Raw genomic sequence first — 16,383 nt, 5'->3', positions numbered from 1 at the left:
CTCGAGGACCCCCTGTACTCCTCTTCAGTAACAATAGTTTTGCTTTTCTGAACTTCAATCTTCTAGAGGTTTACTTGTAAGTATATAAAATACAGTATTCATGCCATAATCATCTTTAACTAAGACAAGAAACACAGATATTCTCTGAAAAATGTTATTGTTATAATACAATTAAGTTTGTTCATACTTACCTGGCAGATATATATATAGCTGTATTTTCTGAAGTCCGACAGAATTTAAAAATTCGCGGCACACGCAGTGGGCGGCCAGGTGGTAGTACCCATTCCCGCCGCTGGGAGGCGGATATCAGGAACTATTCCCAATTTTCTATTCATATTTTATCAGTGCCACTGTCTCCTGAGGGGAGGTGGGTGGGCACTTTAATTATATATATCTGCCAGGTAAGTATGAACAAACTTAATTGTATTATAACAATAACATTTTGTTCATGAAACTTACCTGACAGATATATATATAGCTGAATCCCACCTTCGGATGGTGGGAAGAGACAGAATAGGATTTTTGGGAAACTAAATTAAGTAGATGATATACATCTTGGTTCCTGACCTGTTAGCATAGCCGACTTCGTGATTACTGTCACCAAAGTCTGCTTCTGCGTTACTAGAGTTGCCAGCGAGGTAGAGACCTGTAATGCTGGTGCGCTCTAGATGATCTGTCAACGGGGGCGTGACCACAATGTGACTAGACCATATGACCATACTTCTGAGGGCACTGAAGCTAAAACCACCACCTGACCTAACCTATCAAAGTTAGTTCCATAACTTCTAGGCTAAAGAAAAGGAACGCGCCTCAAGCGACCAACCCTTCAAAGTTTAAAAGAACACCTATCCCTTTTCTATAGGATAGGATTCGTGTTGCTTCTTGCACCCAATAATATATCTACGGATATGTATGGTCCTAGCGACTTACGGATCTGAAAATGTCGTCTTCACATCCCGTCGGGAGTGTGAAGCGAACACAGAGTTGCTTCGCTAAAGCGTGGCACTCAGGATGTTACTGAGTGTCATGCTCTGTTGAAATGCTTCCGAGGCCGCGCCCTCACCTCTTGAGCATTCATATTAAGAAAAAATCTCAAATCTTTATGCAAACATAATGAATGAGACCTCTTAAAAGAACTCCTTGGCTATAATGCCAGGGTGTTCTTGGACATGAACCAGTCTGGTCTTTTTACGGAACACCGCAGATTGTCGGGAGTGTGAAGCGAACCCAGAGTTGCTTCGCAAAAGCGTGGCACTCAGGATGTTACTGAGTGTCATGCTCTGTGAAATGCTTCCGAGGCCGCGCCCTCACCTCTTGAGCATTGATATTAAGAAAAAATCTCAAATCTTTATGCAAACATAATGAATGAGACCTCTTAAAAGAACTCCTTGGCTATCATGCCAGGGTGTTCTTGGACATGAACTAGTCTGGTCTTTTTACGGAACACCGCAGATTGTCTGTTGACCTTGACTTTCTATAGTTTTATCAAGATAAAACTTGAGAGACCCTACAGGGCACAGGACTCTCTAATGCCCTTGCCCAATAATTTGTGCCATACCCTTGGTCTCCAAGCCTTCGGGTCAATGGTTAGACAGGTTTTCGTCTTATCAAGAACGGAAGGCTTAGCGGACAGACCGCATTATGTCCCTTTAAAGCCAAAAACCTCGTGATGATGGCTAAAACCTCACTGACCCTTCCTTGCCGTGGCTAGAGCGGTTAGAATATTAGCCTTTCTGGTCACGTGTATTAAGTTCGCAGAAAGGATAGGTTCGAAATGCTTTTGGCATCAGAAACTCAGACTACGTCTAAGTTCCATGCCGGAACCTTTGATCCAGAGAATTTCAAGATCTCCACAGACCTCAAAGATCGTGAAGCTTTGTTGTTTGACAGAACCGAATCTCTGAGCCTAGAGGCCGTCAACAACATATTTGCATATTCTACAGTTAGGACTTCTATCTTATCTCATACTTCATACGGAAAGATAGAACCATAACGAAATTCACAGAGGTCGAGGTGGAGGAACAGTCATTTCCCTTCACTATCTCCAGAAACGGCCCCCTCCGATTGAAAACTGAAAATAGGCAGCACTGCTTTGCCTTGGCCAAGACTGCCATTAATCTTGAAGCTCTTATCGCTTCTCGATAGTCTGAACGCCTTCAGAGTCAGAGAGGAGAGATATTAGATACTTCACTAAGTGACGATGTTAGATTACACAGATTCTCTCGGGAAGGGTCTTTGGACAATTCTCTGAATTACCTGACCTCTGTGAATCCAACCTCTTAGAGGCCAACATGTGGCGACTAAAGCTAATCCTCTAGGATCATGAATAAGGGAACAACTAAAGAGGAAGCTCCTTCGTCTTCAATAATTACGAAAAAACTTAACGAAAGGACGCCCTCAGTCTCTCCTCACTTTCGACATACTTCTAAGTGAGGATTACTCAGACATCAGTAGTTGTTGCCTTCGATCGAGAAGACCCGCACGGACGTGCACTAGTTTAACGAACCTCTTGAGGATCGTTACGTTCCGTGCCCAAGCCCATAACCAATACTCTCTTCTCGAGCTATGAGAGAGCTGAGAAATTATCCGAGATGATTTGGGCCACTCGATCCAAACTCACCCTTCGAGGAACTGGAGAGCCGACCAATTTGGCTTCCAATTCTTTCGGACAATGTGCCAGAACATCTGTTCTCTGTTCGGATGTCTGGCACCCTCTCGCTATCACCCGAGGTGATCCTCGAGCCGTTGAGAGAAAATTAGAATTACAAGATCTTTGATGTTATTCCAATTTCTTCGTGAGGAAAATTTGTAGAGGTCTGAATTGCTGTTTATTCAGGGAAAACAAGCTTCTCCAGCGAGGAAATGGTCCCCAGCAAACTCATCCATTCCCTCACTCAGCCTGCTTCCTTCCCTAAATAAGGCTGCGCTTTGCATAAGCAGGAGAGCATTATATAGTGCTATGCCGCGGTAGATTTGTACAGAATGTTACCGTGCGGTAAACCCGCACCTAACAAGTATAAGAGATATCTTGTTGAAATTTTCTAAGTAAACGGCAGGTATGATCATTCAAGATTACTAGAAATTTCCTCAACCCGAGGCTAAAATCCATGATTGTAGGGCAGAGAGACGGTTTATTCAGCCATTCCCGGAAGGGAGAGAGACGTAACCAACCGCGCATGACACCGAGCTAGCCGGTACTGCGTAGATCACAGTAACAGCAGCCTTGATCATCGTCTCGCACTATGTGCCTGAGTTGCCAGCTACTCCTTTTACGAAGGGAAAGGTATGAAATTATCGAGCCAAAGGAAATCTCAAGCAGGCATATTAACGAAACAAAAATTCGCTAAATACAGAAGCTGAGTTAAGTTGTTTGCAGTTCAATTAGAATACTTCTCGTCTAAGTCGCAATCCGTAGAATAACTAGGATATGCGCCTACCCCTCGGACAATTCAACTGCTTAGTAGAATCATGTCGCGAGGTTAATATACGTAGTATATTTATAGTATTCTGAACAACGATCTCCATCCTAAATTCTTTCCTTTAAGAAAAACAAAATAAGGATTGGAGATCGACCACCTTCGATCTCTATCAAAAAGAGTGGAGAAGTCTTCCTCGAAGGAAAGCTTCAATGGTGAACAGAATACTATCTGCCTGAGTTGCCAGCTACTCCCTTACGAAGGAATAGGTATGATATTATCGAGCAAAAGGAAACTCTCAAGCAGGCCTATTTAAACGAAACAGAATTCGCTAAATACAGAAGCTGAGTTGGTGTTGTCGTAATACCTGAAGAGTTGTTCTTACTCCGAAAACTCTTGGAAGGTTGAAGGGAGTGTCAATAAACTATTAGAACAACAGTTTCTTTCGGCTTCTATCCGCAGAGGTCAAATCGATATGCGTATATGACTCGACCCATGCGTTAGCAAAATGACGCAAAGATAAACTACGTAAGTATTGTAGTAATTTGAACATCGAATTCTCTACTACATCTTTCCTGGACGAGAAGAGAGAAAGAAAGGAAAACGACTGTCCACGTTCTAATGAACGAGACTTTTAAAAGAACTCCTTGACTCTTTGCCAAGACTCTTTTCCAAGAAAAGGGAGTAACATTCGAATAGAGATCATCAAGAGAGAACGTGGATCGAAAAAAGACCGTTCAATGTTTCTTATGATATTGGACAAAAGACTTCCTGGATAGTCTACAAGTCTTTTCTCTTAACCCCGGATGAGCCTCTGAAAATGAATGAGAGCTCTTCCGAAATTTGTTAATGAGTTTATCCGCTTAAACGATAAAAACGTTAAAATCTATGTCAATGAGAACTACCCCATTTATGAGGGGTCCCCCACTTAAATGACAATGGGGAAAACGTCCTGACTTGACAAAACTATTAGCACTTTGCTAATAGGGGAAACCCTTTAACATGACCGAAAGTCACCCAGGAATCCGATTATATATATTCCCGATTCTCAAAGAAATCGATGAAGAGGAAAGAAAGGGACTCGAAGAAAAAATTCGGGTATGTCTCTCCGCTAACTCCGAATCCTTTAAAAATTTCTGTAAAGAAATGTCCTCAACAGCAAATAAGACGCCTTCAACAAGTCCTTTCTCTCGCAAAGCGTCCTGCCGAGCTTCCACCGAAGCGTCCTGGCGAATGTCCACAAAAGCGTCCTGCTGAGCGTCCTGCCGAGCGTCCTCAAAAGCGTCCTGCTTAGCGTCCTGCTGAGCGTCCTCAAAAAACGTCCTGCTTAGCTACAAGCGTGTCTGAGCAGAGAACACCAAGTCTTCTAACGACGTTTCAGAGAGGAACTCGTTGAGCGCCTTGATGCATGCAAGGCCCGCCAAGAGGCGTCCTGGCGAGCGACCTGCCAACATCTCAATGTTTATGACGAACCGCGTTTTGCGTATGACATTGAATATTTTTGTTTAAGGGGCCGTCCCTCATGCGAGTCTTCCCTGGAGAGCCGCACGCTTGCTCCTGAAGAGTGTGAACACTAAAGGAAGACGTATGGCTTTCGTCTTCCGCAAGGTGCTTGCCGAGCGTCCTGGAGAATGTCTCTACTTATAGGACGTCGAGCACCTCCAAAAGCTTCCTCACGTCTAAATTGCCCTTCTTATGCCGACCAGAGACATAAGTTGTTTGACTGTGCAAAGCAGCTTGCCGGCCGTCAAACTTATCAGCTTGCTTTATCGAAGTAAAGCGAACGTTACATAACGTATACGGAGCGCAATGAGGAGAGGAGACGAATACTGAGTTGCTCCTCCAAAAGGTGGAATCAAGAATGTCCTTGATTACCAAATTCTTTTGGCAATGCTAGCGAGGTTGAAACAGCTCTAACTTCATGAGCGTTCACTCGCAGGAGGCTCAAATCACTCTTCTGGCAAGATGAATGAACCTCCTTAATAATGTATAAGTGATATATACATGAGCGTTCACTCGCAGGAGGCTCAAATCACTCTTCTGGCAAGATGAATGAGCCTCCTTAATAATGTATACATGATGTATACATGAGCGGTCACTCGCAGGAGGCTCAAATCACTCTTCTGGCAAGATGAATGAGCCTCCTTAATAATGTATAAATGATATATACATGAGCGTTCTCGCAGGAGGCTCAAATCACTCTTCTGGCAAGATGAATGAGCCTCCTTAAATGTCCCTTAGGAAAAGAGCCAGTGCATTCTTCTAAAAGGGAAAATGTGGTCTCTTTACTCTTTCATCCTCTCGTGACGAGAGAGAGGACGTGAAGGTCCCTCTCTCCAAAGCTTCTTTAGGGGGCGCGAGTCCTTCCGAGAACTCCAACCCCTGTGTGGGGAGGACGCCTCGGAGGACGAGAAGCAATCCTTCAAGATTCGTGCACGTGCACGATCTTTAGCAGCCTGGGAAGAGTCAACAGGTTCTGCCGAAGGGACGCCAGATCGGTGGGGAGCCCCCGTAACCCTCTTGCGGCTTTCGACATGCCCTCTCCTGAGTCCTGGGAGTCCGACAGAGGTCCAGGCCTAGACGCATTATGGGGCCGATCTGACGCCCCCTCCACAACACAAGGGGCACTACACTTCACAACACTGATTGGAGAGCGAGCACTTTAGTCTAAGATTACTTGATGTAATCCTTTAGCAGACACTTATTCTAGGCTCGTAAGCCATACCACAGGGTTAGGCAAAATAAAATCTACAGGAGGTTAGAAGGTTCATTATTTCTAACTTCTGTTTACTGTGGAGGAAAACTCCTGATTCTAACACGCTCTAAAATGCGTAAATGAATCCTCCTTCTTCCATAATCAGTCACACATTACACTAATTACCTTATGCAAAGAAAACATGTAAACGTCATATATACTAAGCGAGTGTCTACCGAAAGTTACGGTAGCCTCACCTTACCATGCAGACAACAAAGTCTGAAACTAGGCTAACTAGCTTCAGACATCAAATGCAATGAAAAAATTTACGATAGCGTATGCCTAGCCACAAATCCAAGTTAATAATCGAAAGAATAATTAGGATACTTAAGTGGCTAATGAAGTTTCAAAATCCTAGGCGGAGGTCTGTAAACAGTTGTTTACCGACCGGCGACAGAAAAAAAATATGAATAGAAAATAGGAAAATAGGTTTACCTGATATCCGCCTCCCAGTCGGCGGGAATGGGTACTACCACCTGGCCGCCCACTGCGTGTGCCGCGAATTTTTAAATTCTGTCGGACTTCAGAAAATACAGCTATAAATATATCTGTCAGGTAAGTTTCATGAACAAAACAAAAATTAAAACGACACATAAAAACATTTACATTAACAAAAACATTGCAGTTAGTATAACTTTCATCATCATTAGCTACACGAAACAAAATCAAATTTGAGTTCAAATGAAACTCACCTCCTTTTCTCGAGAAGGGTGCGCTGGCCTTGTTAATAATGCCGTTCCATTACAAACCACAGCTATATCTTCAACAAACACACAATCTGGGTGAGTCTCATCTGCAGGCAGCTCAATAACATCAAGACCAATTTCCCTCAAAGCTGCCACATAGCTTTCGTGCTGTTTCCTTGCCTGTCAAATTTCAAGGTGACTCAAACAAACTGGAGTTTACAAAACTGCGACTGTATTTGGAAGCTGCACTATACACAGAATCTTTTAAATTCATCACAAGGTTTGGAGTTCAATACATCTTGATAAACTGGCCACAAAGACTATACTGATAAGACAAAGCAGAAAGCTTATACTGCATACTGCAATAAAATACTTTATCCTTAAGATTAAAATTATAAAAAGCCAGACTTTAACTTAAGGCCTGGAGTACCATCCTAACTTGGGATTTTTAATAACATTTCACATAAGCTTAAGCTAACCTACCACACCTCACTGAGCCTTTATGGCCATTTTGCTGTCTATTTTACTACAAGGATTCTCTTCTTGTATTCACAATCTTTATATTGTAACTTTATTCTATATTCACAGACCTTTTAATGTAAACTACTATAATGTTAGTGTATGGGATATTTTTGTAACATCTTACCATCAAACTGTAACTAGTAATCAAGAATCTACATACATGAGAATGAAGCTAAATATGACAAACTTTTTAATCAATTTGTATTTTTCATAGCTAACAAACCATCGGTCTTAACAATATGATAATCTTGCGCCAGCTGGAAATTAGTTAAAAATAATCATAGATTGTAAAGCAAGGAATCTGTGGCATCTGGCAACTCATACGTATACGAGGTGGAAGCTGGTCACCGACCAGGCATAGAATCTCGCGATGCATCAGTCTTTCTTTGACCATCTATTCTTTCTTTTTTTTTATTCATAGTCTTGACTATTCAACCTGTTTCTATTTACTCCCACTACATGACCTATGGGAATACATATGTCTCGAGCAAGGCAGGTTATTATTCAGTTTCCTGTTACCTAATGTCGAGTCACTACGTAACTATGGCAGTGAATTTTGTTGTTTGAATTGTGGAATATCAAATCCTTTAACTTATACAGATTTTTTTAATCAGTTGTGCATGGAAGGTAGTAGGTTAAGTCTACAATATAACGAAAAATGATATTGTTATGATACAATAAAGTTTCATACATACTTACCTGGCAGATATATACATAGCTATCGACTCCGTCGTCCCCGACAGAAATTCAAATTTCGCGGCACTCGCTACAGGTAGGTCAGGTGATCTACCGCCCTGCTCTGGGTGGCAGGACTAGGAACTATTCCCGTTTTCTAATCAGATTCTCTCTTCCACCTGTCTCCTGCGGGGAGGCTGGGTGGGTCTTCAATTGTATATATCTGCCAGGTAAGTATGTATGAAACTTTATTGTATCATAACAATGATATTGTTAAGATACAATAAAGTTTTGTACATACTTACCTGGCAGATATATACTTAGCTATAGACTCGGTCGTCCCGACAGAATTTCAAAACTCGCGGCACACGCGACAGGTAGGTCAGGTGATCCACCATTCCCGCCGCTGGGTGGCGGGGTCTGGAACTATTCCCGTTTTCTAAGCCATAATTTCTCTTCCACCTGTCTCCTGAGGGGAGGCTGGGTGGGCCATTAATCGTATATATCTGCCAGGTAAGTATGTACAAAACTTTATTGTATCTTAACAATATCATTTTTGTACAAGTAACTTACCCAGCAGATATATACTTAGCTGATTGGCACCCTTGGTGGCGGGCAAGAGACAGCTAAAAACAAAATAATATTTAAACTAAATACATTAAAAAACAGGAAAAAACAACCTATGTTCTTGGATAACATAATCCATAGTTCCTACCTTATTGGGCTGAAGACTTCATGACTACTGTCGATGAGTCTGCTTGCCTCAAGAGTTTCAACGAGGAATGAACCTATGGTTGAATAACTCTTTGGATCGTGTCAATGGGGGCTAGCCCGCTTACGCGACAGAGCCTATACTGGATCGTACCAATGGGGGCTGACCCACTTACATGGTAGAGCCTTGACCTTTTGTCATATCAATGGAGACTCGCCCTCTTACATGACAGAGTTAAGGTTATTAAACAAATCACAAAGAGCACTGAAGCCAATCCCGATCACCTGACCATGTTAGTCTTGTTACAATCTATGAATTGTAAGAGGGTCCCTATTCCCTCTGACAATTAACCAATAAAAACAACCACCAATAAACAGTAATTTAAGCCTTAAACTAAATAGGAAGGATTAGCCTCAGCCCCTTCTCCCAGCACTGAATTCGCCGAAACATACGCTCCCAGAGCAAAGCACTTTTCGTACGAAATTTTTAACATCTCTTAGGTAATTCGAGGCGAACACCGAATTACATCTCCAAAAATGTCGACTCTATAAGAGCCTGAAGCGACCATGTTTTGTGAAATGCCATCGACGTAGCTATGGCTCTCACTTCATGAGCTCTCACTCTGAGAACCTTGAAATGCTCTTCTTCGCATTTAAGGTGAGCTTCCCTTATTACATCTTTTATGAAGAATGTAAGGGCGTTCTTAGAAATCGCTCTTTTCGGATCTCTTACAGAGCACCAAAGACTTTCTTCTGTACCTTTCAGCAACTTCTTCTTCTCCAGGTAGAACTTGAGTGCCCTGACTGGACACAAAGTCCTTTCTAGTTCTCTCCCTGTTAATGAAGATATTCCTTTTTATCTCAAAGCTTCTTGGCCAAAGGGCTTTGAGGGATTTTCATTTTTCGCTAGAAAAAATGGTCGAAAGGAGCAAATCGCTGAATCTTTCTTAAACCCCACTTTACCTTCCAAAGCTTGCAACTCGCTCACTCTCTTGGCTGTTGCTAACGCAAAAAGGAATAAAGACTTTCTTGTTAAGTCCCTAAACGAAGCTGCGTGAGACGGTACGAATTTTTCCGACATTAGGAACTTGAGGACCACATCCAAGTTCCAGCTAGGCTTCTTGATTACATGTTCTTTCGTGGTCTCAAAAGACCTTATAAGGTCATGAAGATCTTTATTGTTTGTCAGATCTATTCCTCTATGTCGAAAAACTGAGGCCAGCATACTTCTGTAACCCTTCACTGTTGAAACTGCCAGGTTACAGTCTTTCTCAAATATAGGAGAAAATCTGCGATTTCAGTTACAGAGGTACTGGAGGAGGATATTTTCTTTTCCTTACACCACCATCTTCTAAACAACTCCCACTTCGACTTGATATACTTTAGAAGTGGAGACTCTTCTGGCTCTTGCAATAGCCTTCGCCACTTCTCGTGAAAAGCCCCTTTGCTGCTGACAAGTCCTTCGACAGTCTGAAGGCGGTCAGACTTAGAGCGGGGAGGTTTTTGTGAAACCTGTCGAAGTGGGGTTGTTTGAGAAGATCGTTCCTTAGTGGAAGCGATCTTGGAAAATCCACTAACCACTCCAGCACCTCTGTGAACCAATCGAGAGCCGGCCAAAAGGGAGCAATGAGGGTCATTCTTGTTCCTTCCGAGCAAGCGAACTTCCTCAACACTTCTCCTACTATCTTGAAAGGAGGGAAGGCGTACGCGTCCAAGCCCGTCCAATCTAGCAGAAAGCTGTCTACTGCTACTGCTTTGAGGATCCGAGATCGGGGAGCAATAGGTTTCTAATCTGTGATTCTTGTTGGTCGCGAACAGGTCTATATTGGGCCTTCCCCACAGATGCCAAAGTTGTTGGCAAATCTGAGGATTGAGAGTCCATTCCGTGGGTAGGACTTGTTCTTTTCTGCTTAACAGATCTGCCCGGACATTTTTCTCTCCCTGCACAAACCTTGTGAGGAGAGAGATCTTCCTTTCCTGTGCCCAAATCAGCAGATCCTTTGCTGATTCGTACAGGGAAAAGGAATGCGTCCCCCCTTGCTTCTTTATATAAGCGAGGGCTGTTGTTGTTGTCCGAGTGAATCTGAATCCCCAGACCTGAGACCTGTTCCTCGAAATGAACCAAAGCTAGATGAATGGCTGTTAGCTCTTTCTTGTTGATGTGCCAGGACACTTGTTCTCCTTCCCAAATGCCTGACACTTCTTGCGAACCTAGGGTCGCTCCCCACCCTGAATCTGAGGCGTCTGCAAACAACGCTAGGCGCGGGTTCTGTAAGCGAAGGGAGATTCCTTTGCTTAGTTTTCTGTGGATCTAACCACCAACGGATATTCTCCTTGATCCGTTTCGGAGATTGGAAAAGTCTCTCCCAGATTGTTGGACTTCCAATCCCACTTCTCCTTCAGATAAAATTGAAGGGGTCGTAGGTGAAGTCTTCCTAAGGAAACGAACTGTTCCATCGAGGAGAGGGTCCCCAGCAAGCTCATCCATTCCCTCGCGGAACAATGTTCTTTCCTTAAGAAGACTGACACCTTTTCTAGGCAGCGTCCTCTCCTTTCCTGCGAAGGATACGCTAGAAAATCCCGAGAATCCATCTGAATCCCCAGATAGACAATACTTTGCTGGGGAGTCAGCATGGATTTCTCGTGATTTACTAAAAGTCCTAAGGACTTTGTCAACTTTAGAAGTAAAACTAAAAGGTCCTCCAGACATTTTTTCTCCGATTGGGCTCTTATTAGCCAATCGTCCAGATATAACGAGATCCTGATCCCTTCCAGATGTAGCCCCAATAAGCTACATTCTTCATGATGTCCGTAAAGACTTGAGGGGCAGTCGAAAGTCCGAAGCACATCGCTCGAACTGGAACACTTTCCCTTGGAACATGAACCTCAGATACTTCCTTGCTGCCGGATGAATTGGCACATGGAAATACGCATCCTGAAGGTCCAGGGACACCATCCAGTCCCCTGGACGAAGAGCAGATAGAACAGAGGAAGACGTCTCCATTGAAAATTTCTTCTTCAAGACAAAGAAATTCAGGGCACTGACGTCTAGAACTGGTCTCCATCCCCCCGATGCTTTCGGTACCAGGAATAGCTGATTGTAGAATCCTGGAGACTGGAGATCTTGAACCAGTTCTACCGCTTCCTTGGAAATCATCTGTTCCACTGCTTGCAACATAGCAAGCTTTCGGACCGGATCCGAGTATCTGGCGGTCAACTCCCTTGGAGTTGTCGTCAAGGGAGGATTCTCCCTGAAGGGGATCAAGTATCCTTTTTTCAGGATAGAGAGGGACCAGGAGTCCGCTCCCTTCTGCGCCCAGACTTTGGCAAAGTGGAGTAGCCTGGCGCCTACTTTCGTCTGGAGGACTTGCTGTTCATCTAGACTTCCCGAAGGACCTTCTAGATGGTCTACTCTTTCTCTCTGGTCTTCGACCTCTAAGAGGGGCTCTAGAAAGAGGAGGCCCCCTCGAAAGGGCTGAACAAACGAGGGTCTCTCTTTCTTCTCTATCGGCACTGCCGGCCTAAACTTCTTGGCTGAGTGCGTGAGGAGATCTTGAGTTGCCTTCTCCGTAAGAGATTTCGAAACCTCTCTAACCGTCTCTTGTGGAAAAAGGTGTCGGGGATAAAGGAGCAAAAAGAAGAGATGTCCTTTGCAAGGGTGATACTGCTCTTGCTAAGAAAGAGCTAAAGACAGATCTCTTCTTCAATACTCCCGTTCCAAAAAGAGAGGCAACTTCCACAGAACCGTCCCATGACCGCTCTGTCCAGGCAAGCCAGGACGCTCGAAAGTTCCTCCATGGAAACAAAGTCCGTGTCCTGAGCTCTCTTCGCTAATGCTCCTAAAGCCCAGTCCATAAAGTTGAAGACTTCCATGGGTTTTAAAGAGGCCCTTTAGAAGGTGGTCCAGCTCACACATGCCCCAAGTCGCCTTAGCAGACAGCAACGACTTCCTCCTAGCAGAGTCCACTAAGGAAGCAAAATCCGCATCCGCGGAAGAAGGCAGACCTAACCCCATCGGCTCTTTGGTCTCGTACCACCTTCCTGGTTTGCCTGTTAACTTGGAAGGAGGGCAGGAAAAAAACTGTCTTGCCCGCTTCCCTTCTGGAAGTCAACCACTCTGAAAAAGTTTTCAATGCCTTTTTCATACAAAGAGCGGGGCGCATCTTAACGAAGGGAAGACGATTTGAGAGCTTTAGTGCTGGACATCAAACGAATCCTGGTGAAGGAGGGTCCGCAGGATGAAGGGAGTCTCCGAACTCCTTTAGCAGCAAAAGAGAAAGTCTCTTGTAGTCCGAAACTGCTACATCTACAGGCTCTTCGTCTTCCGATACCTGGTCCAACTGATCTACAGAAGGAGATCGTTTTGGAGTGATCTGGCTCTTCCCGGGAGAAGAACTCCTTTCCCGAGAAGGGGAGCGTGGAACATTAGCACTCCTATACGAAGAGTGAGGCTCCTGTCTGTCGGCAACACTCTTGTGCCTACTAGACTCTTGTTGTCTAGGTTCGTCGGGTTCGTGGCGCTTGCTAGGCTCCTGGCGTCCTGATTCAGGGCGCTTGAAAAGATCCCCGCGTCCTGATTCCTGACGCTTAACAGGCTCTTGGCGCCCTAACACTTGACGCCTAACGTACTCCTGGCGTCCTGTTTTCTGGCGTCCTAACTCCTGGCGCCCTGACTCCTGACGCCCTGACTCCTGGCGCCCTGACTCCTGGCGCCCTGACTCCTGGCGCCCTGACTCATGGCGTCCTGGCTCATAGCGTCCTGATTCCTGCCTTCTAGCAGAATCCTGACGTCCTGAATCCAGAGTTCTAAGAGGCTCTTGACGTCCTTTCTTGCGTCTTGCTGCCTCTTTGCGCCTGTCTGGCCTCCTGGTCCTTGGAAGACCCAAGGGATCCTGATACCTAAATCGGTTTCCCGGTTCCTTGCACCTAAACGATCGAGACTTCTGCTCGATGCGCTGTGTCTAAGAGGGCGCTTCGGGGAAGACAGCCTATAGGGCGAAAGGGCTCTTCTCTCAGGAGAACAACTCCTATCCGACGAGTCTCTCGACGAAGGCGATAAACGTCCTGGAGATCGTGAGAGTTCTCTCCTATACGAAGAAGGACGCTTAGCGGAACTCTTAACAGGGAGCGAGACATCCTTCCTCCTTGTAGAGTCCTTAGCAAAAGAGCCTACGAGCGAAGCTAATTGCTCTTGCAGATTAACCAAAAACTTCTTGGTCGGATCCTGAAGAGCAGGCCTCCTCTTGTCTAGTCTTCTTAGGTCCCGAAGGCCAATCCTCGGGGAAAAAACGCTCTGGGCTGGAGTCAGCAGCGTCTCCTTTAGGCGCCTTCCAGGCTCTCTTCAAAGGGCGCGAACGGGAGGCCGAACTCCATCCTCGTCTAGGAGAGGAAGAGTCTGAGGCCGAAAAACACTCCTTTAGGACGCCTTTTCTGCGGCAATCCGAGGCAGCCTGGGACTTAACAACAGGATCTGCCGAAGGGACGCCTGACCGTTGGGGATGTTCTGCATCCTCCCTGCGGCTTTCGACATTTTCTCCTCCCCTGGTCCTGGGAGTTTGGAAGAGGTCTAGGCCTAGGAGCAATGAGGAACCGGTCAGACGCCCCCTCCCACTGCACTGGGGACACTGCACAAGTCACTATCACCACTCTTACCTTGGTTTAGAGCTCGTAGCTGAGCTTGAAGTTTCTTAATTGAAGCTTTTACATTTTCCCTCTCTGACGAAGAATCTTTGGATTCAGAACAGGGAGAAGCAGCTGAGGCTAAGGGAAAATTGTTAGATGGAGAGTTAATTTCTTGTTCTAAGGAGCAAGATCTACTAGATGACCTAGCTGAAGCCTTCCTCACTCTATCTCTCTCAAGCTTCCTAACATATGATGATAATTCCTTCCATTCAAGCTCCGTAAGGTTCTCGCATTCCACACAGGTGTTAATAAAAGAACATTCATTCTCCCTGCATTTAGCGCAAATACTATGCGGATCCAATGCCGATTTAGGCAGCCTAACCTTACAGTCTTCCCTACTGCAAACTCTAAACATAGGTGAAGCCTTAGCGTCAGACATCGTGAAAGAGTAGTCAAAACCAAAGTCGAAAAACAGTCCACAATAAGCGTATGCCAAGCCAGAGAAAAAACAGAATACGTCACCAAAAAGCCAATCCAAATTCTCGGCAAACGAGTTGAAATCCAAGATGGAGGAACGAACAATAGGTGTTGTCCGTTCAACCGACAGAGAAATTATGGCTTAGAAAACGGGAATAGTTCCAGACCCCGCCACCCAGCGGCGGGAATGGTGGATCACCTGACCTACCTGTCGCGTGTGCCGCGAGTTTTGAAATTCTGTCGGGACGACCGAGTCTATAGCTAAGTATATATCTGCTGGGTAAGTTACTTGTACAAAAATATCATTTTCATACATTCAACTTACCTGTCAGATATATACATAGCTGATTGACACCCTTTGGTGGAGGGCAAGAGACAGCTAACTAACTGACTAGACAGGTAAACAACATATGTTGTAGGTATAAAAAAACCTTAGTTCCTACCTTATTAGATGGAAGACTTCGAGGCTACTGCCCAGGAGTCTGCTTCATCTCAAGAGCCTTAGCGAGATAGTGATCTGTGGCCAAGAGTTCTTGTGGATCTGTCGATGGGGTCTCTTCCACTTACTCGACAGAACCTAACTGGCGTTTGTCAATGGGAGCACATCCGCTTATATGACAACACGCCTTTATTTAAGGAGCACACAACCGATCCCGATCACCCGATCCTAACCCGTGTTAGTTCTAAGATTGCCAAGAGTTATCCCCAAACTCTTAGCAAACAACCACAAACTCGAAACTCATACATACAAAAATAAAAAATTTTGTACCCCTCTAATAGTCAGCTGTCACTCGATTTCCAAATGAAGCGAAGTGAAGGCCGCTAGTGCGACAACTGACACTCCCATGCACAGGAAACACGAGAACACATCCGACAAGAGGGTTACGTACACAATTTAAGGATCGGTTTGCTCCTCTCCTTTACCCAGAACCGTCTGTGCTGACACAAACGGACCTAAAGAAAAACATTTCTCATACGTAACTCGCACGTCTTTTAAATAATGAGATGCAAACACAGAGTTGCATCTCCAATAAGTTGCGTCCAAAATGTTTTTGAGTGACATATTTCTTTGGAACGCCACAGAGGTTGCGATTGCCCTAACTTCGTGGGCTCTCACTCTTAAAAGATTAAAAGATCATCTGGACAATTCTTATGAGCTTCCATAATAACACTTCTAACAAAGAAGGCTAAGGCGTTCTTGGACATTGCTCTCTTGGGGTCTTTTACTGAGCACCAAAGACCTTTTTGCGAACCCCCCAACTGCTTCTTCTGTCCAGATAAAATTTTAGAGCTCTAACTGGCAAAGGGATCTTTCTGCCTCTCTGCCCACCAAACTAGAAAGTCCTTTCACCTCGAAGCTCCTGGGCCAGGGATTCGAAGGGTTTTCGTTTTTGGCAAGAAAGAGAGACTGAAATGAACAAATTGCAGAGTCTCCTTTGAAGCCAACTCGTGATTCAAGGGCGTGCAACTCACTGACCCTTTTTGCCGTTGCAAGAGACATCAGAAACAAACACTTTCT

The 16,383-nt window shown here is 44.7% G+C and overlaps 1 protein-coding gene across 1 annotated transcript in view; it reads right to left on the bottom strand.

Moving 5' to 3' along the window:
- LOC135202979 (N(G),N(G)-dimethylarginine dimethylaminohydrolase 1-like) overlaps nt 1-16,383 on the bottom strand; it is an 87,977-nt gene that overhangs the window by 30,721 nt on the left and 40,873 nt on the right. Inside the window, exon 2 of the mRNA XM_064232512.1 lies at nt 6,864-7,037. Within this exon, the coding sequence (XP_064088582.1) occupies nt 6,864-7,037 (174 nt within the window). The remainder of the gene's footprint in view (nt 1-6,863; nt 7,038-16,383) is intronic.

Source organism: Macrobrachium nipponense, chromosome 33 (assembly GCF_015104395.2).
Source record: "Macrobrachium nipponense isolate FS-2020 chromosome 33, ASM1510439v2, whole genome shotgun sequence".
NCBI classification, from domain to species: Eukaryota; Metazoa; Arthropoda; class Malacostraca; order Decapoda; family Palaemonidae; genus Macrobrachium; species Macrobrachium nipponense.
This window is presented reverse-complemented; position numbering and strand designations above follow the sequence as displayed.